Raw genomic sequence first — 24,290 nt, 5'->3', positions numbered from 1 at the left:
TGACGCTATATCATTGTGATGTTGTTTATTCTATTACTCTTGTTCTCTTCTGCTTGTTTTCCTTTTTCTTTCTCAGCAGGTGATCCAGGTGATCGATAGATGCATTTTCTTTTTTTCTTTTTTTTTTTTCTGCTCATTCTGTTGGTTTTTGTCTTTTGCCCTTCTCCCCCGTCCCTCTTCTCAGCTGTTTCTCTTTCCCTCTTTCTTTCTCCCCTTCTTTCCCCCAGTCAAGTCTGTCCCGCATTCAGCAAGTGAAAATAAAATAAACAATAAAAGGTGAATCAAATGGACCATTACGGCAAGGCTGGGATGGTCAATTTGGTAAAGTAAATCCGTTGGGTATCTTTCTTTGCCTTTAGACAACAATTCTGATGGCAAAAGAGCCAAACGGGACAGGCAAAAAAAAAAAAAGAAAATAATAATTTACTTACTGATTAACTTAACATTGTTCATATTGTGCAATATAATGTTAATATTTACCTGAGGTTATTATTGCTGCAGATGACACTCCACTTTGGTCTTTCTTGTTGTTATCTAAGACCATATGAGAAATAAATAAATACCACTCCACCTTAAAGTTCTTTGAACTTGTGTATTTTTACTACAGCTGCTGGTTTCCAGTTACCAGATCTTGGTATCGTGTCTTCAAAGAGAGTTGACTGATGAAAAGTGAGCCTCTTCAAGCATCTGGTTTGGTGAATCACCCTTTTTTCTGAACTCTTATTCACAGTCATTGCTGTGTCTTGGCTTACATAGGCCTGCTGCATCTGAAAAATGATGATCGACAAAGAAAAACAAGGTTACTTTAGCTCATCTAGATGTAATGTTCAAATTTGTTATGTAACAACTGGAATTTGGTGTTGTAATCGTAATGAGCTCATCGCCGTTTCCCTGTCCTGTACATATAACACACAGAAATGCAAGAAGAAGAAAAAAATTATAAACCAGTTTCATGTTGGTATTGATGGTTTTAGAAACAAATCAAACTGCAAGGAATGAACTTTAGCCCCCTATTTGTGAGTAAAAGCATTTTGTAATAGTGCACCACTATAAGTGCCTGTGCTGATTTGTTAGCAAATAGTTTTTGGACCGTCCAAGTCCTCAGAACTCACTGCTGGTATTATACATACACCAGCACGATCATTAGATTTACTGCAGCTTTCTACTCCTCCTCATGACCTCACTAAAAATGGACTGCAGCTAACTCACCTCTTCCTCAAACACATCTTTTCTGAATTGTCTTTGAATTTATCTGGTGAAGGTTTCCCATCATGTTCCATCCTCTTCGAATAAGCTGAGTTCTTCTTCTTCTGGTTCCTCCCTTTAGGGGTCACTATAGTGGATCATCTGCCTCCATCTTATCCTATCCATAGCCGCCTCCTCGTTCATACCAACCCTATCTATATCCTCCATCACTATATCCTTGAACTCCCTCTAAGGGCTTGCTCTTTCCCTCCAGCCTGGCAGCTCCATATGGAACAATATATTCACTATGCCTCTTCTACATATGTCCAAATCATGTCAGCTTTGCCTCTTTAACTTTGTGTCCAAACCACTCAACATGAGCTGTCTCTCTGATGCACTCATTTCTAATCTTCTGCATTCTGGTCACTCCCAAACAAAATCTTAGCATCTTGAGCCCTGCCATCCCCTGCCTGGCCTTTTGCACTGCTTGTTGCTTTGGATGCTTGACTCCAGGTATTTAAACTCATGTACCTTCAATACCTTTACTCCTTGCATATTTCATATGAGCTGACCATCTGACGTCAAAGAATACAAAGACATATTTTGTTGAATGCATTGAAACAGAGGACAAGTTTTACCTTTTCCATGGCCACTTTGTGAATCATTTGTCCCAAATGTTCTGCTTCATCTTTAGATTCATCCTGTGTGGGTCTGCTATCATGTGTCCCATCCTCTTCAGATGCTGCCGCCATCTGTTTTCAGAGAAGACAACAATATGTTTGGCTCATTTTTGATGGATTGATTGTGGAAGCACTGAAACTGAGGATAAATTTCACCTCTCTTTGTGGCATAGGACACCCAGTTTTGTTTTTCATGGCTACCTTAGGAATCCTTTTACGTTCTTGTTCTTCCTCCTCTTCTGAATAGCCTTCAGATTCATCCTGTGTGGGTTTCCAGTCATCTGTCCCATCATCTTCAGATGAGCTAACAGACTGCTTTTAGAGCAGAAAAATATATATTTTACTCCTTTTCATGGATGTTTGGAAACAAAACACTTACATCTTTAACTGCAGGAGAAGAAACTCTGCTGGATTTTTCCTGCCCACCTTAGGAACCCATTCCCTCGCTTCATCCTCCTCCTCCTCTTCTGGATTGTCTTCTTGTGTGAGTTTCCCCACATCTGTCCTATCATTTTTGTAAAAGACCACCATCTGATTTTAGAAAAGTGAAAGATTAGTAATCACTGAAAACACTAAAAACAAGTACAAGAACATACATTACATACTTTTCTCTTGCGCAACTGGTATGTCACTTTTTGTAGATGCTCCACCCCCTTTTTCAAATCCTGTTTAGTTTCGTTTATTGTGGCTCCGGCACTACCGGCACCCTCACCCTGACCTGGGCTCACCATCTGTTTATGGTACAAATTAAATATGTTTTGTTCATGATGGAGTAAATGATTATATATGAAAGAAGGGGAACCAATCAAAACTCTTACCAAGGGAATCAGGGCACACGTACCTTGTTACTGCTACACTGGAAGGGCGTTCTGTCTACAAGCTCCTCTGTTCCTGATGACTGCTGCTCTTCCTTTTCAGATCCTTCACTGTCCTCGTCCTGCACAGATCCTCTGTCCTCTCTCCTTTTCCTTTTCATTGCTGCATATTTTGCAATTGCATTGGTGGTCAGTGCTCGGCTCTGGAGTGTGTCCTCTGCTGTGCAAAGCAATATTACTAAATATGAATAAATGTAAGTGTATAGATAAATATATGACTTCACTTTAGCTTATTTAAATAACCTTGATAAAATCTTTTGGCTGTGATGGCATCATGGCACATAAATGTTGCCACTCTGTCGTAAGATTTACGTCCCAACTGTCGCTTGGCCTGAAAGAATAATGTTTTAAAAAGAAACCACATGAATAAAACCCATGACACTTTAACCTACTTCATTGTGTGTCAAAAAATAAAAATGAAAGGTTTTCTCACGTAAGTGCTACAGGAGGAACGTAGCATGTTGAAGGTGGGGGCAATCCCCAGATTCATCATCTCCCAGGCTGCCTTGAAAAATACCGGTAGTCTATGAAGAACACCTCCACTAGAACTGTGGAAAAAAGTCGGTGCCTCCGAACAGCCTTCAACATACTCTCTGATATGATTGTAACGCTGCAACCAGGTATACTCATCCTTGTACAGGGGGACAGCTGCTTGCCCATGGTATCTTTGAGTTTTGTGCTGTTTAACCTAATACATGAAAAGACATGTTTATTCAACTGAATAAAAAAATGTCTATGTATACTTAGATTTATATAGTTTTAGTACATACACGGATGATGCGGGCACCCTGCTTAGTTTTTTTCTGCCATTTCAACCTCAAAAAAAGAGAGAAAGAAGGGGGAAAAAAATCATTATGACGCTATAATTTGAGATACAATAAATAAAATAAGTTTTTGTACAAAGTATCGGTATCGGATCAGTATCGTCGATACCACCCTGAATATTACTTGGTATCGGATCGGAAAGGAAATCAGTGGTATCGCACATCACTATATAAAACCAGTGCTGTTTTTCAAGGTGGTCAGAACCGTTTTTAAACACGTGCACTATCCTGTTGGAGCTGTCAGCTGTGCACGCAGTCTGTCAAAGCCCCCATGTTTGACATGTAAAGTGTGTGAGGGGAGCAAAGAGTAATTCAATTAGGATTCTAGACAAATAGCTGCCGTTTGTCCTCAGGCTCCTCAATGACAGAGAGGAGCCTGTTCTGCAAAATGTGCTGGAGGATTCCTTAAGAACATGAAACATGGGGAAACACTGGTTTGTGTTTTATTGAAAGAAAGGAGACAATTAAAACAACCTATTAACATAACTAATAGATTAAGAAGAAGAAAAAACACTGCAAGTCAAGTAAATAAATCTGAGGTTTAGGGATGATTCAGATTATTCACAATGCAAACACGTCACACACACAACATACCTTCCTTAAAATAGCCTCTGAAGTAAACTCCAACACCCACGATGACAGCTGCAACTACAGCCAGGACACCCAGAGCCACTGGGACAATGATGGGAACTTATAACACAACGAAAACATGAACATTACATGATGTTAACATAAAATGATTAACACTCTGTGACACTCCATGTGATTTTGAATCTCTTTGCACTGACCTCCACCTTTGACCCGCTGAACCTGCAGTTGCACTCTTGACTGACCCAGTTCTACTCCAAACTTACGGACGGTGCAGTTGTAGCTGCCGCTGTCAGACAGCTGAAGCTTTGCCAGAGTAAGAGTGAGTCTCCGGTTTCCAGAGCGTCAGGATTCATGGCTGTTCGGCCGCTGAACTGGTCAGTTTGGTTCTGAAGGTCAGAGCCCGTCCTCTTAAACCTGATGGACCTGAGCGATGTTCCTGCAGAACACATGGGTCCTGATAAAACGCAGACCTGACCCGCAGACATAGATTAGGACAAATTACTCTTCACACACACACACACACCCTGACACTAAAACCACATTTTGAGCCACAAAAATGCCTTTAAACTTGTGGGGACGGGCAGTTTTGTCCCCATAGAGCTGCTGGTCCCCACAAGTATAAAACATTCCAATTTTTGGTCCCCACAAGATGTGTAAACAGGTACACACACACAGACAAACTCAGTGATCGACATCTCTGATCCTCACAGGAAACTCAGGACTGCGTTTAAAGTGCAGCATGTGAGGGCTGACCTTTGACCCGGTGTTGAGACTGAAGGTTAACTGAGGTTAGAAACAGCTGAGAAGGAACCTCTGTACGTGTGTGTGAGAGAGATTCATCAACAGAGGTCAGAATTACATTTTAAATGTGTAAAGAAGATGCTGCTGTTTCAAACGCACTATTCACACACACGCGCGCGCGCACACACACACATCTGCTCACATCTGTTGGAAAAGATCTCGTCAGACAAACGAGTGTGTGTCTAATTCAATTAGGCTGCTGTGAATTTCACACTTCATCAACACACACACATTTGCACCAGATGTGTGTGAAGAATCAGTTTGTGTTGAACATGTTTCACCTTCATGCAACCTCACAGACAAGGGAGGAGGAAACATGGAGGCAGGAATCAAGGAGACACATGGAGGAGACAGAAAAGAAGAGATTAAAGAAGAGTGAAATTATTGAGGAGACAAGGAGAGAGGAGGTAATGAGGCAGGAGTCAAGGGTGAAGGAAACTTTGAGACAAGAACGCACAAGGAGGCAGGAGAGAGCTGAAAGAAAAAAGGGTAAAAGAGTAAAGAAGGAAGGAACAAGGAGACTGGAGACAAGAAGTAAGGATGTGAGAGTGGGAAGAAGAGAAGGAGGCATAAAGAGGGAACAGAACTAAGGAAGCTAACTTATAAAAAATTAAGACAGGACACAAGGAGAAGTGCAGCTGCTGTTGGGCCTTCTCGATGTCAGCTGACATGAGGACACGAAGGAACTCTGAGTTCCCACTCTGCTCATGGTTTCTAGCTGTTCATTCCACCTCAGCTGTGGATGAACAGCCTGCAGAAGCTGTTTTTATTGCTGTTATTTGCAGGTTTACGTCCTGTGTGAGTCTCGGTCTGCTCATGTTTGAATCATCAAAATAACAAGCATACGAACTCTCAGAGAAATGAAATTAGATTAAGTGCAGATAACGGACAATTTGTTTACAACAGAGGAAGTGAAGACTGCGTAACAAAGGCTGGTCAACATTTAGCACATGCAGCTAGCAGCTGTGGTTTCCTGAGTGAAAGCTGACATCTGTGATAGATGAGTGAAGCGCTTCAGTGTTTGACTCACCGAGGAGCAGAGACACAGATGTAATCTTCATGTTGCCAGGACGACTGACAGAAAACTGACATCCTCAGCTTCACCACTTCCCTGTTACCTTCATCAGCTCGTCACGCTGCTGCTTCTGGACCGTGAGGACAGTAAATAAACTGCATGAGATGCATTCACAGCAACTCTAAGGTAACAGTTCAGTTCATAAGTGTAAAGTTTCAGAGTTTGTGAGTAATGTGCAGAAAGCTCATTTTGATTTTTGCTCTTTCCCATAAAATGATTAAATCAAGTTTGTAGAGAACAGGAAATAAGACAAACTCACAAACTACACAAGAAACACTGAAACATCATCACTTTAAATAATTAATTTCAAAAACACCATCGGTGGTTACCTTACATGATACTCCATCCATCCATCCATCCTCTTCTGCTTCTCTGGGGCCGGGTTGCCAGGGCAGCAGCCTAAGCAAACAAGCCCAGGCCTGCCTCTCCCCAGCTTGTCCAGTGACACAACAAGGTCTTCCCAGGCCACTTGAGAGATATAACTTCTCCAGCATGTCCTGGGTCTGCTCTGGGGACTCCTCCCAGTGGGACATGCCTGTACCATCTCAACTGGCTCCTTTTTATGGAGGAGCAGCGGCTCTACTCTGAGCACCTCCTGGATGGCTGAACTTCTCCCCCTACCTCCAAGGGAGAAGCTCATTTCTGCTCCAGTGTGGTCTTCTGCTGCTGTAGCCCATCTGCTTCAAGGTTCATCGGGCTGTGAATTAGCATATGCTCTTCTGCAGACCTTGGTTATAATGAGAGCTATTGAAGCAGTTTGTCCATTCTCCTCTGAGCTCTGACATCAAAGTATTTTTTCTCAGAGAGCTGCTGTTCACTGGATATTTTCTCTTTTTTAGACCGTCCTCTGTGAACACCACAGATGGTTGTTGGGAGTATCCCAGCAGATCAGCATCTTCTGAAATACGCAGACCAGACTGTCACATTCAAAGTCTCTTATGTCACCTTTTGTCATCATTCTGATGCTCAGTTTGAACTGGAGTCGGCTGGCTTGATGCTGTCTACGTGCCTTAATGAGCTGGTTTGCTGCCATGTGATTGACTGATTGGATATTTGCAGTTAGGGTCAGTTGAACAGGTGTACCTAATAAAGTGTCTGGTGGTAGAACAGTAACAGTGTTGATCAGAGTGGGTCTGAAAGATTTTCAGATAAGAAATGTTCTTCAGCTTCAGGATGACTGAGCTGTGTAACTTGTGTCAGTGTGAGTTTTTATTGAGCTCTTTAATGTTTCAAAGTAAACACAGATTTACCTGCTTTAATAAAAGTGTTGTTGATATGTTAAACATAAACTGGGCTATGATCACTGTTGTGTTTGTAACGTCTTTTTTCTTCTGATTTGGGTTTCACTTAAGATGTTCTCCTTTCTTTTTCTTCACCTCTAATTAGGATTTCTTTTTGTTATTAACCTCATTACTTGGGAAATTGTTGTTTTGTTTAAATCTTTTCAAACAGTGCGGTGGTCATCATTTGTTTTTACTCACAGTCTGTGTGAGTTCTACATTTGTTTAAAGAGAAGAGACGGGTTCTTCTCCATCCTGTGCAGAGATGGGGGAAGTTTTAGGGATGGGATTGGGGGTTGGCATGGTAGCCAAGAAGTGAAAACCCAGAGTAACAGTAAGTTTAGTGTATTTGAAACAAAAACAAGAACAGCGTATTAATAAATAAAAAATAAAATCCCCAAATACACCAACAGCTTTTAATTATGTGCACGGGTACGTGGGTATGTTCTAGAAACGTTTAACAATCAATCTTTCACCAGTTGTGTCTTACTGAAAACCACCAGTTACTGTTTCAACTCCTGCACCAGCTGCACAAACCTGGTCCTCAGGTTTCTCTGGCATCCATTTCTAATGTCTAGTTTGCTGCTTCCCATCTGTTCTGCTGAGTTTCCTCACAGACTCAGGTCTGAAGATTTTCATAAATCAGAGATTTGTGTTTATTTACTGTTTAGTACATTTTCATGTATCTGTATTTTACTTGAGTAGTTTTTTTCTCACTGCTTTTCAGTTTTACTGCCCACATTTTTAAACAAATAGAGATGATGCATGCTAAAGTCGTGGGTTAAAGTGGAACATATTTTTTATTTATTTATGTTTCTTTGTCCCACTCTGGAACCACTGCAGGTGCCCATAAGTTGCAGTTGCGGTACTTTAGCATCTACCTAGCCCTGCTGAAGAGGAGCGAGCATAAAGGGACGTTTTTGAAGTGTTTTTTCAACTTTTATTTCAGCACAGATGTTGACTCAGTACTTCAGTTTACAGCAGTTGTATTTATTCATCTTTTAAGCACATCTTGAAAACATCCTCCTCACTTCTCAGTCAAAAGCGCATCTCTGCCTCCAGCTCGTTCAAAAAACTGTCAGACTTTCAGAGGTTCAAATAGAGAACATTTGACTGGCTGCCTCGTGGATATAGAAGTGATTAAAGTTTTCTTTTGTTTGTTTAAATAAAGGTTATATTATTATTAAAATATTATATATGTTGTTGTGAGTCTGCAAGGCTTTCATTTGGAAACTTTAGCTTCATGCTAGACTGGTGCTTTGAAATTCTAATGACCTCCTATCACGTTTATGCTGAAGTTTAAAAACTTCTTTCAGTTTGTGCTACAACCAAATGCAAGACCTGAAAAATCATAAATCAGTTCTTTAGAAAGTCATATGCTTGTTATTAAACCTGCTGATATAAGGCCAATGAGAAAAACAACAGGAGACTCATTAACAAGAGTTTTATTTAAACAAGTTTTAATTAAACAAAGATATTAACTGAAGGTTCATCTGTCAGTTTCTACACTCATTTTAAATGAGTGCTTGTTGTTTCCTTTAAAAAGAGGTTGGACAGCCCATCGGTTACCTTCTTCTGACACACCTGTAATGAGAGAGAGAGGAGATGAGAGGAGAGAAAAGAGGGAAAGAAAGGAGAGCGGCAGTAAACACTGCAGAGTGTGTAGCTACACCCTCACCCCGCTGTAAGTTAGGGATTTTTATTGTTAAGACAGGATCTGTCACATTATGTGTGTCACCAATATGTTGCACAACAGTAAAGGCTTGAATAAGAACTATATGTGGGATGTGATTGGTGCAGAACATCAGGTGTCCCAGGCTATCATTGACCTCTTTTTAAACCAGGAGAACACGTGTGAAGGTTGATTCTGTTCATCGTCAGCCGCAACTTTGAGACTGAAGAAGTCACTTGGACGTTTCTCCCACTGAAATCGCCACGTCCAGGTGAACAGAATCAAACATTTGGAATTTACTTACCTGGATGGTTGAGCACGCATCAACATGCGTGAAGAACTTCTGACATGAAAGGAAGGTTAGAGTTTGGCCTATAACTAGCTGAAGCTGCTGGGGTTAGAGATGGCTTTTTAAGTAACAGTTTAACTACTTCAGACTTGAAGGCCTGTGTAGATGATTAGTAGAGAGGTTTACCATATTTAAGACTGAAGCATTAATTAATGGCAGGAATCTGAGGAACGGAGATCACAGTGAAAATAAATAATGTGTAAACATTAACTTTTATTTTCACTGATTTATCTTTTACCAGCTTGTTAGATACAAACTGAGTGTTTACCTGCAGCGTTTGTCCTCAGACTGGAAAAAACAACATGTGACTGGATGATTGAAATCTTATTGGCTGTTTTTTTTAAGGTGAGACCCTCGTAGACGACTTTCCTCTGAAGTGATGGCAGAGTTCTTCCTGCAGCAATGAAAAGAATATAGATTCAATAGACTCAGGATCAATGATTTTGATTAATTAAGTGAAACTACGCTCACTTTAACCTCGTACACATCATTTGGACACCCAGCAGGTTCAAACCCACATGTGTCTTATTGTGATATCAGACGGCTCGCCACTGTTCTCCTGCACACGGTATGTGAGTATAATACATGAGATATAACTCTGAGAAATATCATTTACCTAACATGCATTTATAATACAAACATTTCTTAAACATTTTAACAAATTTACATGTGAAGGAACCTTTTGGCTAAATGCCCCTGAAAACATGAACAATAGAATGATTTTATTTGTGCAATGATGTGATAGGTTGAAGTTTGGGCCAATCAGTGACCTCCTACATATATCTAAGGTGAATATTTTGTATTTTTCATGTAAATAATGTTTCCTTGAATCACACAATGAGACACAAATATAAAAGCAGACATTTCAATATCATATGTTACAGGATGAGATAAAGAAGTGTTTTGGTGCAATGTTTCATCACAAGCTCTGAAGACGTTGACACACTTCATACCTGTTTGTCTCCACCCTGTCAGCAGAACTACAACCAGAATCAGATCCAGGAGACACAGAAAAACTACAGCTGCCATGACTGGAAGGGAGGAGGAGGAGGAGGAGGAGGAGGAGGAGGAGGAAGAAGGAGAAGGATGGGAGATATGAGTGGTGATGGTGGTGGTGGTTGTTGTTGTTGCTCTTTCTGTTGTTGCAACAGAGATTGGTGTCACAGAACCTGCAGGAGAAATGAGGAAGCTGGTTCAGTCAGTTTATCATCAGCTTAGCAGATTGGCTTTAAACAGGAAGTGATGTCAGTGATCTGACCTCTGACCCTCAGAAAGCTCTGAGGAGATGATCCAAAACCATCAGTAGAACACCAGTAGAGACCTTCATCAGACTGCTGCACGTTAATGGTGATTATGTGCTCTGATGTAGGTCCAACAGGACGTCCATTAAAGTAGAAATAAGCTGCGGCTATGCCACCAGTTTTCTTTTTACAGCGTAGAGTGACATCACTTCCTGTCCTCACAGGAAGTGCAGGGATCTCCAGGATCACATGTTTATCTGAGGAAAAGACACACAGAGTGAGTTAGAGGTGGTATAACAGTCTGCTGTTAGTCTGATGATGAAATGAATGACTTCATTACCTGATACAGTGATGTTGACTTCTTCACTCTTCTCTCCAGCTTCACCTTCACACCAGTAAACTCCACTGACTGGGCTGAACTCATCAAAGAAACAGGATGGACCATTTATCCTCCCGAAGCCCCGCCCACCTGCTCCACATGACTCAGTCCCACTTCCTGTGTCCCTCTTCACCGTCCATCCATCAGAGCCCAGCTGACCGTCACATGTCAGAGACACTGAGGCTGCTGTGAAGAACTGCTGAAGGTTTGGACTGACGCTCAGAGAGACTGGAGGACAGACGGACAGTTTCTATCAGTGTTTACACTCAGTGTTTGTCCTGGACCATGGTGCACTTCATCTACTCACCTGCACAAACAGTCAGTGCAGACAGCAGCAGCACACACACACCTGCAACAGGTCAGAGGTCATTTAGAGACACTCTGATGTTATAGTCACATAGTTTTTTCTTTCAGGAAACTTTGTAATTTCCTGAAGTCTCTGCATCATCGAGCTTTTCAAGTTGAGGATGAAAGGAGCTTCATCATTTCTTTTATTTTAACACACACTCGACCATCTTTATGAAAGGAGGGTACCATCACAGGTCATCAAGCACCGCTCATGAAAACAAACCATCAGCATGGCTGACATGTGTCACCTCATGTAAATGAGGGTTTGATGTTTATGCATTATTAATGCAGGCTTACATTTTACGTGCTTATTTAGAGTTTGGTGCCTAAACTGACCCAAACAGTGACTTTGGCAACATTTAGATCTGAAAACAGATCAGTGAAGCTCCAGAGTCCTGAGAGACACAGGACGATTATTGACTGTCCACACATTGGAAAATTTGTTCGTAATAAAGGAAATATCGTCTACACACAGAGCCAATCAGAAGAAGCTTAACGCAGCAGCTGTGGTTTCCTGTTTCATGAATGAGGTCGTCTGCCTTCATGCTACACACACTAACTGAAGCTTCACTGACTCAGTCGAGCTGCTCGACTTTCATTAGATTCAGTTCTGAGCATTCAGCAGGTTTTGGATGTTAATGAGACAAATTTGAATCATAGTAAAAACAAACTTTCATTACTATAAAGCAGCAAGTTTGAAACTGTTTTCTGTTATTCACTGACTCTTTGTGTGTTCGAGTTAAAGCGTGATGCTCATACATAAATATCATCTTGTTTTGTTTCCTGTCCAGCTGACCAGCTTTAAGGTGGAGCCAAGTAAACAAAGAAGCAGAGCGAAGTCTTCCTAAACGAAGCAAACCAGCAGATCTACACAGATTTGATTTCAGTGGAAGTTTCAGCTCAGCCAGTGAGAGCTGACGATGTGTTCTCCTTTACAGAGTGTGGAAGTACAGTAAATGAATGGATGAATATGAGTGTTTGACTCACCGAGGAGCAGAGACACACATGAAGTCTTCATGTTGTGGAGACGACGACTGACAGCAGCTTCAGCTTCACCACTTCCCTGTTAGCACCAGCAGCTTCGTCACAGTGAGGCCGAGCCGCTGCTCCAATGAACTCAAAGAGAAACTCAAAGCAAATATTTTTATCTATCGGGGCCGTTTTATTCATAATTTACACACTTCAAATCTGCCACATATATTGGAAATATAACATTAGCCTTCATTTTTATGCAGACGACACTCAGCTGTGTATTTCTTACAAACATAATTCCACCCATCTCCTGCTGCGACTGCCTCATGGAAGTTAAATCATTGTTGTCCTTAAACTTTCTCAAACTAAACATTGATAAAACTGAAGCTCTTGGTTACGACTGTAATCTGTCATATGTGTCGTCCTCTGCAGTATTTTGTCATATCAGTTTCATATTAATCACTCAAGCTGCCTCGTTCCACTTAAGCAGTACAGTCGTCTCTGTCCTTTGGGGACATGAGCTGCAGAGCCACAGCTGGCAGGACCTGGATGTGCTGTGCAGCCTTTGTTTCTCCTTTTTAATCGCATCATAATTATTACATTTCTACAGTCATTACAGAATTTCACCTTTCAAGTACGTTTCATGACAAACACTCATACACAGACACTCACAAACACACTCTGTAAAAATGTACATTTGTTTGCGTTTTGTCTGTTTTGTCCTTCAGGCGTTGTGTATGATTTAAGTGTGCTTTGTGTTGTTGGAGTGGGCCTTTTTCTTCCTTAACCCCTGTCCACTCCAGCACAATATTCAGATACCAATAAGAATATTAAATAAATCAAACATAACGAAGCATTCAGATTCTGCTGTCTCCAAAAACAGAACTTCCCATCTCAGAGTAAAATGCTGAAAAACTAGTTGATGCATTTATTACTGCTGGGCCCCTCCTGAAAATCACTGGCTGTACCCAAAGAGATAATTAAGTGTGCCCCCTCTCTTCCTGATATAAACAGGAAAGTTCCTGATCGATGCAGATCTGTCTGTTCATTAAATCTGTGTTAAATCACACCTGCTGAAATTATAGCAGGAGTTCAGAGTATTGATCAGATTGAAATGAAGGAAGCAGCTCCATCGTAGACGACCTTTGTCAGAGTTCAAGCTGCAGAGACTCAAACCAGCAGCAGTTTGATCTCTTCAGTTCCTCCTCCTGGTTTCTCTGGAGGAACTGGAAACAGGACGCCTTCCTCACTTGCTGCCATCATGACTCCATTGATTGGATTAAATGGGAGTGAATGAAGAAAGGAGGAAGCTGATGACTGTAAATGTTCCCACGGTGAGACCGACACATCTGCAGGTCTGTCCTCAGCTTCCTGTTTACACAGAGAAACTCGTCGTTTCTTTCACTTTTTAATTTCTTCTGTGGCGTCTGTGGTTCCTCCACCTTCTGTAAAAATGGGACAGTTGAGTGTGCAGTCATGGGACAGGTCACTCAGATGGTGAGGGATTTACTGTCCTACCAACTTAAAAACAGACCTTGTTAAAAGTCCACATTTAATATTTCAAACCTTGCGGTTGGTTGAAAAAAAAAAAACTGGACCTGAAACTTTGGGCCAAATTGTTAAACCGAAGCTCAGATAATAAAATACTTTAACCCCAAAATGTTTCTCGGTTTTCTTTTGAATGGATTAGTCATCATCCACAGTAATGTTGTGTATATGTGTTCAGTGTATAATAACAACGGGACGTGAATATCACAGCACACCCTACCCGTGTCCTCACCTGTCATGCACGTTGGTCACTGCGCTGAAGGGATCAAAGACAGAAACAAGCCACTGTGTGACCGAACATCTGGGATTCATTTTCATCTCACTGTGAACTTGGAGTTCCCATCAAACCTTGTCTGCTGAACTCAAGTCAAACTATTATTTTTGTTATTGATAACACTGAAGAACAATGTGAAACAATATGATTCAGCAAAGCTTCAGGTTCAGTATCTGCTGACATGCACTCTTTGGACTCCACATCATTCAAACAGCTGTTAAACTAAACGTAAACAGATAAAACACTTCATGGTCACAACAAGGAAGCTCTGTCACACAAAGATTTCAGCTTCTCTCATCAGCTAACCACACGAGCAGCACCTGTTCTGATGTGGGTGAAAATAAACACTCGACTCTGGGAACTACAAACTCAGGTGACTTCACCATGTACGTGCTTTTACATCTGACTGCTGCCCCAACACAGTGAATCGAAACATCCTCGTCAATCAAAGTGAGTCTTCCTCAGCTCCTTTCTACTACGAGGTGTAATTCTTGAACAAATTCTTCTCTCTCTTCATCGTCTCTTTCACAGAGTCTTCATGGCCTAACCTTGTTTTTATGTGTATAACCCCAAACTTACATGCCAGTGAAACATCGGTGGCTTGTGCTTTCATGTTCCACGCTTATGTTATTGTTTAGCTTCACCTCTGTCTTTTATTTCCAGATGTTTTTATCAGCCTTGTTAGACGGCTCCCCTTTTGTTTATCTTCTATGTTCGTTCGTGTCAGGATTTTGGGTCCACTCCTCAAATTCATAGTGTGCTGCTGCATGCTGTGACAAAATCTCCCCAAATCATTTTCACACTGGAGTTCAATCAGACAGTTCATGCTGCATGGTGTCATACACACTAATCTTCCACATCATGCACCAATCACTTCCTTCCATTACAGCGTTCTGATTGAGCTGCAGGATTGCTGCCATGGTTTTCTCTGACACTGACCCATTTTTACAAACTGCGACTCGACCAGTGAAACCACAGTAAGGTTCAGACGTGAAACCAGTAACATGTTTTACTGTCAGACAGGAAACTAAAGAGAGTTTATGTTTCATAAAGCTTGAAGCCGTTGAGTCACAGTTCCTCTTTGTTTTGATGCATTTGAGGAAAATATAAGTCAATGTTTCCACGACCACAGTTTACTCCAATTCTTAAAAACCACAGGGACCCTGTGCAAACACAGACTAAATGATGTGCAAATCTCACAAACCTGTATTTTATCATGAGATAAGAAATAAGCTGAGATAAGAAAACCACAAAGAAGAGGCTGATTCTGGAGCGTGCTCACATGTGGTTCTTCTTTGCATTATAGAGCTTCAACCTGCATTTGTGGAAGGCAGGTGAACAATGCTCACAGACACAGTTTCAGGAAGTGTTCCTCCACCTGTTTGTCTTTGGGACCACCTGCTTTTTCTCCATTTGTGCATTCAATCCCTTTACTGTGTTCTATTTATTAAAATATGCTTTTATAAGATACACAAATCATTGCATTCTGGCTTTATTTATACAACATCACAAAAGATGTATTAACCTAAGTGTATCTCTAGTTTTCCTGCTTTTATCCCTCATTTCCGTACCTGTAGTGTTTGTCCTCAGGGTGGAGTAAACCATTTCTGGTTGGATGACTGGCATCTTATTGGATGACTCTCTACTGGTGACCTCAGAGTAGGTGACATCATTTGAAGGAGCCTCATTGTGGACTAGGCAGAGCCACGAAGGCAGCATGAGAGTGATAAGACCAAGAATGACTGATCCCATACAACACATACATACATGTATACTGCTTCACTTACAAGTGCTCAGTTGGGTCGGACAGACTCTATACCTGTGTGTTTCTTCCAAAGGAGCCGGACCAGAACCAGAACCAGAGAAACCACAGCAGCTACGACTGGGATGATGAAGGGCTGGAGAGGAGGAGGAGGAAGAGAAGGAGAAGGTGGATGGGAGACATCAGTGTATGTTGTTGTTGTTGTTGTTGTTGTGGGAGGAAGAGGACCTGCAGGAGAGATAATGACGCTGATTCAGTAAATTTATCATCAGCTCAGCAGACAGGAAGTGATGTCAGTGTTCTGACCTCTGACCCTCAGAAAGCTCTGAGGAGATGATCCAAACTCATCAGTAGAACACCAGTAGAGACCTTCATCAGACTGCTGCACGTTAATGGTGATGAGTTTCTCTGATGTAGGTCCAACAGGACGTCCATTAAAGTAGAAATAAGCTGCGGCTGTGCCACCAATTTTGTATTTACAGCGTAGAGTGACATCACTTCCTGTCCTCACAGGAAGTGCAGGGATCTCCAGGATCACATGTTTATCTGAAGAAAAGACCCACAGAGTGATGTAGAGGTGGTATAACAGTGTGCTGTTAGTCTGATGATGAAATGAATTACTTCATTACCTGATACAGTGATGTTGACTTCTTCACTCTTCTCTCCAGCTTCACCTTCACACCAGTAAACTCCACTGACTGGCTTGAACTCATCAAAAACACAGGATGAACCATTTATCCTCCCAAAGCCCCACCCACCTGCTCCACATGACTCAGTCCCACTTCCTGTGTCCCTCTTCACCGTCCATCCATCAGAGCCCAGCTGACCGTCACATGTCAGAGACACTGAGGCTGCTGTGAAGAACTGCTGAAGGTTTGGACTGACGCTCAGAGAGACTGGAGGACAGACGGACAGTTTCTATCAGTGTTTACACTCAGTGTTTGTCCTGGACCATGGTGCACTTCATCTACTCACCTGCACAAACAGGCAGTGCAGACAGCAGCAGCACACACACACCTGTAACAGGAGGTCAGAGGTCACTGAAGGTCAGAGGGCAGGAAATTGTAATCTGTTCCTGTGTGGTTCTGGAAACATCATTCAAACCTGACCAAGCAGATCTGGTGTAAAATGCTCGAGCTGAATTCAAATGGACTATTTTTCCTTTTAATTTCTTTTTAGGTAGAAATTCTGAAATTTGACCTGCTTGTTTTGCAGGCCCTAATTCTTTTATATTGATACGTCTGCAGGTTTCTAAGTAGTTGTTCAGTAAGTAAAAAACTACAGATTCTACTAATCACAACATTAAACCCAACATTAGCAGGTTCCCATAGCCAGTGCTGCCGAAGGTAGGTTAGGCCCAATCAGCTCTTACTGGCTAAGTAAAACAGAGACATTTAAAAAAGCAATCAGAGTTAATGAACCATCAAACCACCGAGATCACTGGATTAAAGTTAGGCGACTTTGGCAATATCAGCTGCTGAGTGAGCGACCTGATAAATCTGTTTAGTAAACATTACAGTCGTTTGAGTCCCGCTCGTCTAAATCGCCATCAGAAAATTAACAAAGCGTACAGAAAATGAGGAAAATCCGACGTTAATTCTGAAAAACCAACTATCTTCAGTCATTTAGTTAGACTCAGTCAATCTGGTCTGAACAGAGGAAGTGATGATTACAACAGGCAGATAAGGAGAACATGTGGTACATGCAGCTAGGAGCCGTGGTTTCCTGAGTAAAGGTTAATGTTTGATGAAAACAGGTCACTTTCCTCTCTTACAGACACGACATGAAGCTTCAGCTCTGTGAGTCAGTCCAGATTACAGAGAAACGCAGAGTCAAACTTCTAAATTTTAAAGAGTTTATGCAGTTGAAACAGTTTTCTGTCATTTGCTGTATCTTCATACACTCGAGTTAAATATGAGGTGCTTACAGGAAATACACCACTTGATTTGTGTCCAAACACACAAACAAATATCAGACACAACCAGCCTTAGATAAACAAAAGAAGTAGTGATCACTTCTTCTCACTAAGGAAAACAAAACCAACAGATCTGAACAGATTTCATGTGAGAGAAACTATCAGCGAGAGCTTCCAGCTGCTGAAAATAGGCTCTTTACCTTTGACCTTTAGTGTGTGTTGGAGCTGTGATAAAGAATTGAAGAAGGGAGGGTTTGACTCACCGAGGAGCAGAGCGACAGATGAAGTCCGCATGTTGTCATGTTGGAGACCGACAGCAGAGTGATACCTTCAGCTTCACCACTTCCCTGTTAACATCATCAGCTCGTCACGCTGCTGCTTCTCCACAAGGACGAGCTGTTTCTAATACACTCGTCTTCATCAGAATCAGAGAAACTTTATTGATCTCAGAGGGAAACTGAGTTATCATAGCAGCAAATATACAAGAAACAACATATAAAATCAGTGTAGAAACAGAGATATGATAACAAAACTATTAAGATAAACAGATGAATACAGAGACATGGGTCTAAATATAAATATACATATGAACGTGGAAAGACAAGCATACAGTCCTGAGTGGACATAAATTATATGTGCAGTTTGCTAATACTGCAGTTCATGCAGTCTATGAACAGCTCAATGAACAGGAAATAACAAAGAGAATACAACTTTATTTATACAGCACATTTAAAACCAGCAGTACCCCAAAGTGTTTTACAGTAATACGATCATTTATAGGAGGGAAACATTAAAAGCGAATAAATACACCAACAGGTGGAGCGCACTAATTAGCTGCAGTGCAGTGAAAATATGTAAAAGAAAATACAAACACAACTCGACTAGGAGATTATTCAACAATAAAATAAAATAATTAAAACTACATAAAAGAACATTTACAGGATACAGACAATAACTAGGGAAGGCTAGATTGAGTAAATCTTTTTATTAAATTATGACTCCTGTGACTTTACCTGTAAGCTTCTCACTGGGAAGCTGCAGTTTCAGATCGCTATGAAAGTCCTGTGACCGACTGTCACTGCAAGGCTGTGCTGAGCTTGAACAACTGCCTTTACAAACCCAGTTACACAAGATCTGGGGGCCTTCGTAAAATGTAAATAACAACAGAAAGAACTGTTTCACAAATCTCAGATTTCATTTTTTATTCACAATAGTATGCAGAAGTCATTTAGAACAAGACTGAGGTTGTGATCAGGAAGATTTTTCATTTCATGAATTTTCTGCATCTATAACCAGAAATGGTGGAATTATGTAAAAACATACAGAAAAATGTGTCAGTGCTTCTTTAATTACCTTATTAAGCAGAGAAGACATCAGATCATCTTTTTTTAATGGAGTGTTCGCCCAGGGTGCCAAACAGGCTAGCCTCTGCCTATTACTAAAAACATAAATAAAAACATTTAAGTTTGTGGTTTTAAGGTGAAAAAATGTGTAAATTTTCAAGGGGTATGAAGACTTTTTCAAGCCGTCCTTAATCCCACAGATGATCTTCTGTAAGGGAAGTGAGTCTGGAATCAATGAGGCAATTAAACACCTGGTTGGTGGCAGAGCCTGTAGTGTGGATGGGATTCACTCTGAGTTCCTGAAGGCTCTCGATGTTGTAGGGCTCACTTGGTTGACAGGCCTTTGCAACGTTGCATATCTGGGGCCCTTGACTCTCAGACTCGGGTAGTGGTCCCCATATTTAAATATTGGGGAGTGAAAGGTGTGCTCAGACTATAAGGGGATCACACAACCTCAAAGTACAAATTTTGACCGAATTTTTCTTCCTTTCAGCTGATTGGTTAACGTCATGTCAATCACAAAGGTGACAATCCAATGAGAGAACAGATAGGTTTGGCTGTTGGAGGGGTGCTTTACTGAGCTTCAGGTCCTGGAGGTAGTTCATTCTTATGGTTCTTATGGGCTAAAATTGTTGGTTCTTCAGCCTAATTATTATTAGGCTGGTAACAATAATAATTATTGTTATTATTATTTTTCTTTTCTTTCTTTTAAAAAACAACAACAAAAAAACTCAAATCTTTTTTGCACACACACCAATTTGCATCTACAGATGCACAAACATAAATGTTTTAGATATTTTGGTTTACAAGGTTACAAAACTCAGTTCACAACTAGTCGGTCAGATTTACAAGTACAAAATATTTATGACCACAATTTGAGCCCATAGATGTGTGTGGAGAATCAGTTTGTGTTGAACATGTTTCACCTTCACGAATCCTCACAGACAAGGGAGGAGGAGACAGGGAGGCAGGAACCAATGAGAGACAAGGAGGAAACTGAAAAGAAGAAAATAAAGAAGAGTGAAATAAATGAGACAAGGAGAGAGTAGGCAACGAAGGAGGAGTGAAGGATGAAGGAAACTTTGAGACAAGAAGATAGAGGCAACATAGGAGGAGGCAGGAGATAAAGTGAAAGAAGAGAAGGGTAAAAAGAGTAAAGAAGCGATGAAGGAGACATACATAGAGGAGGAAGGAGGAAGGAACAATGAGACTGGAGAAGTAAGAATGTGAGAGTGGGGAAGACATGGTGGAAGGAGGGAGGAGACAAGGAGGCAAGATGAAAGGAGACACATAAAGGGAACAGGAATAAAGAAAGTTAATTTTGGACAATTTATGCCTTTATTTTCAATCATGTGACTCCGACGCCCTCTGCTGGTCAGTGCTAACGTCACACAGCTCACAGAAGAAACATTTCCCTTTGTTTGCACTCAGGTTTATTTCTGATGTCATCACTCATCTCTGTGTCTGATAGAAGAGACAGGTTACTGTTAATGTTTGTCTGACTGACACAATAAAGCCTAAACATTTATTCTTTACTGACTTTAATCACTTTGAATCAATAACCAGGATCCATTTACCTGACTTTACCTGTTTAAACTCATTTGTGCCTTTAATGCTACATGGAATATACAAAGGAGCACGAGGAAGATGAGGAGAGGACTGAACAGTGCTTGCCTTGCCTGAAGATCATTACCTCTCCTCACCAGCAAGTCTGCAGCTCTGACCTCAGTTTCCATCATTCATTTTCCGTTTGATCTTCTTCTTTTGTGGTGTCTGTAGGCCCCAAAGACCTGGGCCTTCGCATGATGTGCCCAGTCACGCCACCCAGGTCTCACTGTCATTGTCCACATGAGCTCTAAAGTCTCCAAAGATTCACTGGATGAAGAACTTGAGTACCCCACCCAGTTACCCCCAACAGACTGGCTGCTCTCAACTGTTGTTTGGTGCATAAATACAAACCACAGTCAGGATTTCTTCACTTTCTAAAGATGAATTCATTTGTTCATGATTCTCTGGACCTCTGTGGTTAGTCCACATACAGGTACGCCCAGCCTACCTTCGTTCTCACCTGTGTGGCGACGTCAGTGTTGTTGTGTATGAGTGAGTGAAGGACTGAGTTTGAGTTTCTGTCTGTTGAACTGAACTCAGATTATTTGTAATTTTGTTTTTACTGAGAATGTTTAGAGACAGTCTGAATGTCTGAGAACAAAATGCTTTTGTTCATTTGTCCATTTTTGAAATTGTGGTGCTTTGATGGTCCAAAGCCGAGACCCTAACATTGAATGAAATGTGTTGGTGGGATTTCAGAGAGCTGTTCATAACGTACATAAACGTCAGTGAGCTGAAGCAGCACTGTGAAGAAGATCACGTTTGTCAGTAGTCTTGAGATCAATGTCTCATGGAGGCTTCACCTGTTCACCTGTAATGACCTACGCCTGTATTCACACCTCTGCTCGTGTGATGACTCACATGATCAATATTCGGTCAATGACCTTCAGGACAGAGGTTAGTGTCACAGTTTCAATGTAGAAACAGACACAGTTACTCTTAATGACCTCTTTGCAGATATAAATATTTAGTTCTCTTCCTCTGGTTCTGTTTTTATCTCACATTTACATCACCTGTCAGAAAACAGGTAAACGTGTACTTGTTAAACAGCTTCTAGTTGGCCGCCTTAGATTGTCTCAGGTGTAATCAGCTAAATCAGCTGCTTCACCCAGAAGAACTGATGTAGTGTCTGATAGACTTCATACTTCTGTGTTTCTTTCATAGAAGTTGAACCAGAACCAGAACGACCAGAAAAACCACAGCAGCCATGACTGTGATGATGAAGGAGGAGGAAGAAGAAAGAGCTGGAGGAGGAGAATAGGTGGTGTGAGTGTTTGTTGTTGTAACGGAGGCTGTGGTTGGAGGACCTGCAGGAGACATGATAAAGCTGGTTCAGTCAGTTTATGATCAGCTCAGCAGATTGTCTTTATACAGGAAGTGATGTCAGTGTTATGACCTTTGACCCTCAGAAAGCTCTGAGGAGATGATCCAAATTCATTAGTAGAGACCTTCATCAGACTGCTGCACATTAATCATGGTGCTCTGTTTCGGTTAGTTGTCCATTAAAGTAGAAATAAGCAGTGACTATGCCACCAGTTTTGTCTTTGCAGCGTAGAGTGACATCACTTCCTGTCTTTTCAGGAAGTGTCAGGATGTCAGGATCCTTTCTTTATATAAAAATTAAAACAGCGTGCTGTTATTCTGATGATTAAATGAACGTGTCATGAGGGCCAGAACTGAGCAGAACCCTGGAGGAGAAGCAGGGTTTAACAACATTTATTGGTCTAGCACAGGTTAACACTTGGCAGTAGCAGAAAACAGCGACACAGAATGTAACAGTGACTTGGCATGAGAAACCTGGTAACGTGGTCGTGGACCAAAAGCGGAAATTGGGCTGGAAGGGTAACTGGAGCGTGACAGCTTAGGTCTAGCTGTCAGGAGAACGGAGTTAGAAGAAGGGGAAACACTGGAGAGGGTAAGTTTAGCTGTATTTATAGCTCACTGGGAGTTGGAGTGAAAAACGCTTTGAGGGAGGGGCAGTGTGAGTCCAGGTGAGTTGGATGGTCTGAGCTGGCTGATCTACGTTCCACAGGTTTGGATGGAGCGGGATGGCAGGCCGGTGAGGCACGGAGAGATTTCCAGAGTGAAGGTAAGTTGTTCGAGGTCCAAGGGATGAGCTTAAGGTAGAGTAAGAGACGTGGAAAACTAAGGCACACGAGAACAAGGGACATAAAAGCCAGCTCCAACATGGAGTAGCTGACTAACTGGTGGAGAAGGAGCGTCAGTGTGAGGCTTAAATATCTCCAGCCTGATTGCCAAAAATCAGCTCCAGGTGAGTGGAGCAGATGAAGAGATTATGGGCCTGCTTGGGGGCAGATATGAAAGAGGTTGAAGAACCTGGTGGAAATTTGCAGCCACTCACCTCGATTGTAACGGAATGACACACCAGTAAACTCCACTGATTTGTTGTTTGTTTGAGTTGATGCTCCCCACTCAGGCTCTCAGCAGCTTTGGGTGAGTGGACAGTAAAGGTATTGCAGGCAGGTCTTGCAAAATAAAAAAGCACATTCTTGAAGGTTAGATGTTTATTCCACCTCAGCTGTGGGATGAACAGTGTGAAAAAGCTGTTTCATGGATTCTATTTGCAGGTTTACGTCCTGTTTGAGTCTCACTTTGCTCATATTTGAAGCTCATCATCAGAAAGTAACAAAGCAAACTCTGAGAGAAATCAAGTTAGACTCAGTTGACATGATGGAAAATTTGTATACAGAAGAGGAAGTGAAGACTATACAACAAAGGCCGGTCAGACAAACATTTAGTACATGCAGCTAGCAGCTGCGGTTTCCTGAGTGAAAGCTGATATCTGATGATTGTTGGCTGATATCTTCCCTCTAAGCTTTTCACCAAGTTGACGGATCTAGGACTCAGCTCATCACTGTGTCAGTGGATCCTCAACTTCCTCACAGACAGACCCCAATCAGTGAGGGTGGGAAAACAAGTCTCCCCCTCCATCTCACTCAGCACTGGAGTGCCTCAGGGCTGTGTTTTAAGCCCCCTGCTGTACTCACTGTACACTTATGACTGTGTAGCCACATCCGACACCACCTCCATTGTCAAGTTTGCTGACGACACTGCTGTTGTGGGCCTGATCTCCGACAACATCGAGACGGCCTACCTGGAGGAGATTAGGAACCTGGAGACCTGGTGCCAGGAGAATAATCTCCTCCTAAACATCAGCAAGACTAAGGAGCTGATCGTGGACTTCACTACAAAGCAGGCGAGGAATTACAAACCCCTCATCATCAGTGGCACGCCAGTGGAGAGAGTGGACAGTTTCCGATACCTGGGTGTCCACATCACTCAGGACCTGTCATGGTCCTGTCACATCAACACCCTGGTTAAGAAAGCCCGTCAGCGTCTCTTCTTCCTCAGAAGACTTAGAGACTTCCATCTGCCACTGAAGGTGCTCAAGAACTTCTACTCCTGCACCATCGAGAGCGTCCTGACGGCAAACATCTGCACCTGGTTTGGGAACAGCACCAAGCAGGAGAGACGAGATCTGCAAAGGGTGGTGCGCTCAGCCGAACTCATCATTCAATCAGAGCTCCCTGACCTGCTGTCCATCTAC

General features: G+C 41.8%; 2 protein-coding genes across 2 annotated transcripts; both read right to left on the bottom strand.

Moving 5' to 3' along the window:
- Positions 1–382: 382 nt before the first annotated feature.
- Positions 383–2,460, bottom strand: LOC120720371 (claspin-like). Its single transcript, XM_040010036.1, has 4 exons — positions 2,292–2,460; positions 2,067–2,177; positions 1,824–1,937; positions 383–767 (listed from the first exon to the last, which is right to left on the bottom strand). Exons 1-4 carry the CDS (start codon positions 2,394–2,396, stop codon positions 573–575), a joined length of 525 nt encoding a protein of 174 aa, XP_039865970.1. The 5' UTR covers positions 2,397–2,460; the 3' UTR covers positions 383–572.
- Positions 2,461–8,745: 6,285 nt separating this feature from the next.
- LOC120720374 lies at positions 8,746–18,204 on the bottom strand. The gene is made up of 12 exons (XM_040010042.1): positions 16,832–18,204; positions 16,486–16,752; positions 16,163–16,402; positions 15,914–16,084; positions 15,666–15,788; positions 12,288–13,717; positions 11,260–11,301; positions 10,914–11,180; positions 10,591–10,830; positions 10,286–10,501; positions 9,601–9,726; positions 8,746–8,895 (listed from the first exon to the last, which is right to left on the bottom strand). The coding sequence occupies exons 6-12, from the start codon at positions 12,316–12,318 to the stop codon at positions 8,801–8,803; spliced, it is 1,017 nt and encodes a 338-aa protein (XP_039865976.1). The 5' UTR covers positions 12,319–13,717; positions 15,666–15,788; positions 15,914–16,084; positions 16,163–16,402; positions 16,486–16,752; positions 16,832–18,204; the 3' UTR covers positions 8,746–8,800.
- Between the last annotated feature and the right edge of the window lie 6,086 nt (positions 18,205–24,290).

The sequence above is a fragment of the Simochromis diagramma genome, unplaced genomic scaffold, assembly GCF_900408965.1.
Source record: "Simochromis diagramma unplaced genomic scaffold, fSimDia1.1 OVJJ01000580.1, whole genome shotgun sequence".
Lineage (NCBI taxonomy): Eukaryota > Metazoa > Chordata > Actinopteri > Cichliformes > Cichlidae > Simochromis > Simochromis diagramma.
The sequence above is the reverse complement of the archived record's forward strand: the minus strand, read 5'-3'. Positions and strand labels throughout refer to the sequence as shown.

Bases quoted from the DNA above. Each gene is read 5' to 3' on its own strand.
- LOC120720374 (XM_040010042.1), bottom strand. From the start codon at position 12,318: ATGAAGACTTCATGTGTGTCTCTGCTCCTCG. The intron at 11,302-12,287 runs GTGAGTCAAACA...GACCTGTTGCAG, and splicing joins ATGTGTGTCTCTGCTCCTCG to GTGTGTGTGTGCTGCTGCTG. The intron at 10,831-10,913 runs GTAATGAAGTCA...TCTTTTCCTCAG, and splicing joins AGTCAACATCACTGTATCAG to ATAAACATGTGATCCTGGAG.
- LOC120720371 (XM_040010036.1), bottom strand. From the start codon at position 2,396: ATGGTGGTCTTTTACAAAAATGATAGGACAGATGTGGGGAAACTCACA. The intron at 1,938-2,066 runs GTAGCCATGAAA...CTCTGAAAACAG, and splicing joins AACGTAAAAGGATTCCTAAG to ATGGCGGCAGCATCTGAAGA. The intron at 768-1,823 runs GTAAAACTTGTC...ATCATTTTTCAG, and splicing joins ACAAAGTGGCCATGGAAAAG to ATGCAGCAGGCCTATGTAAG.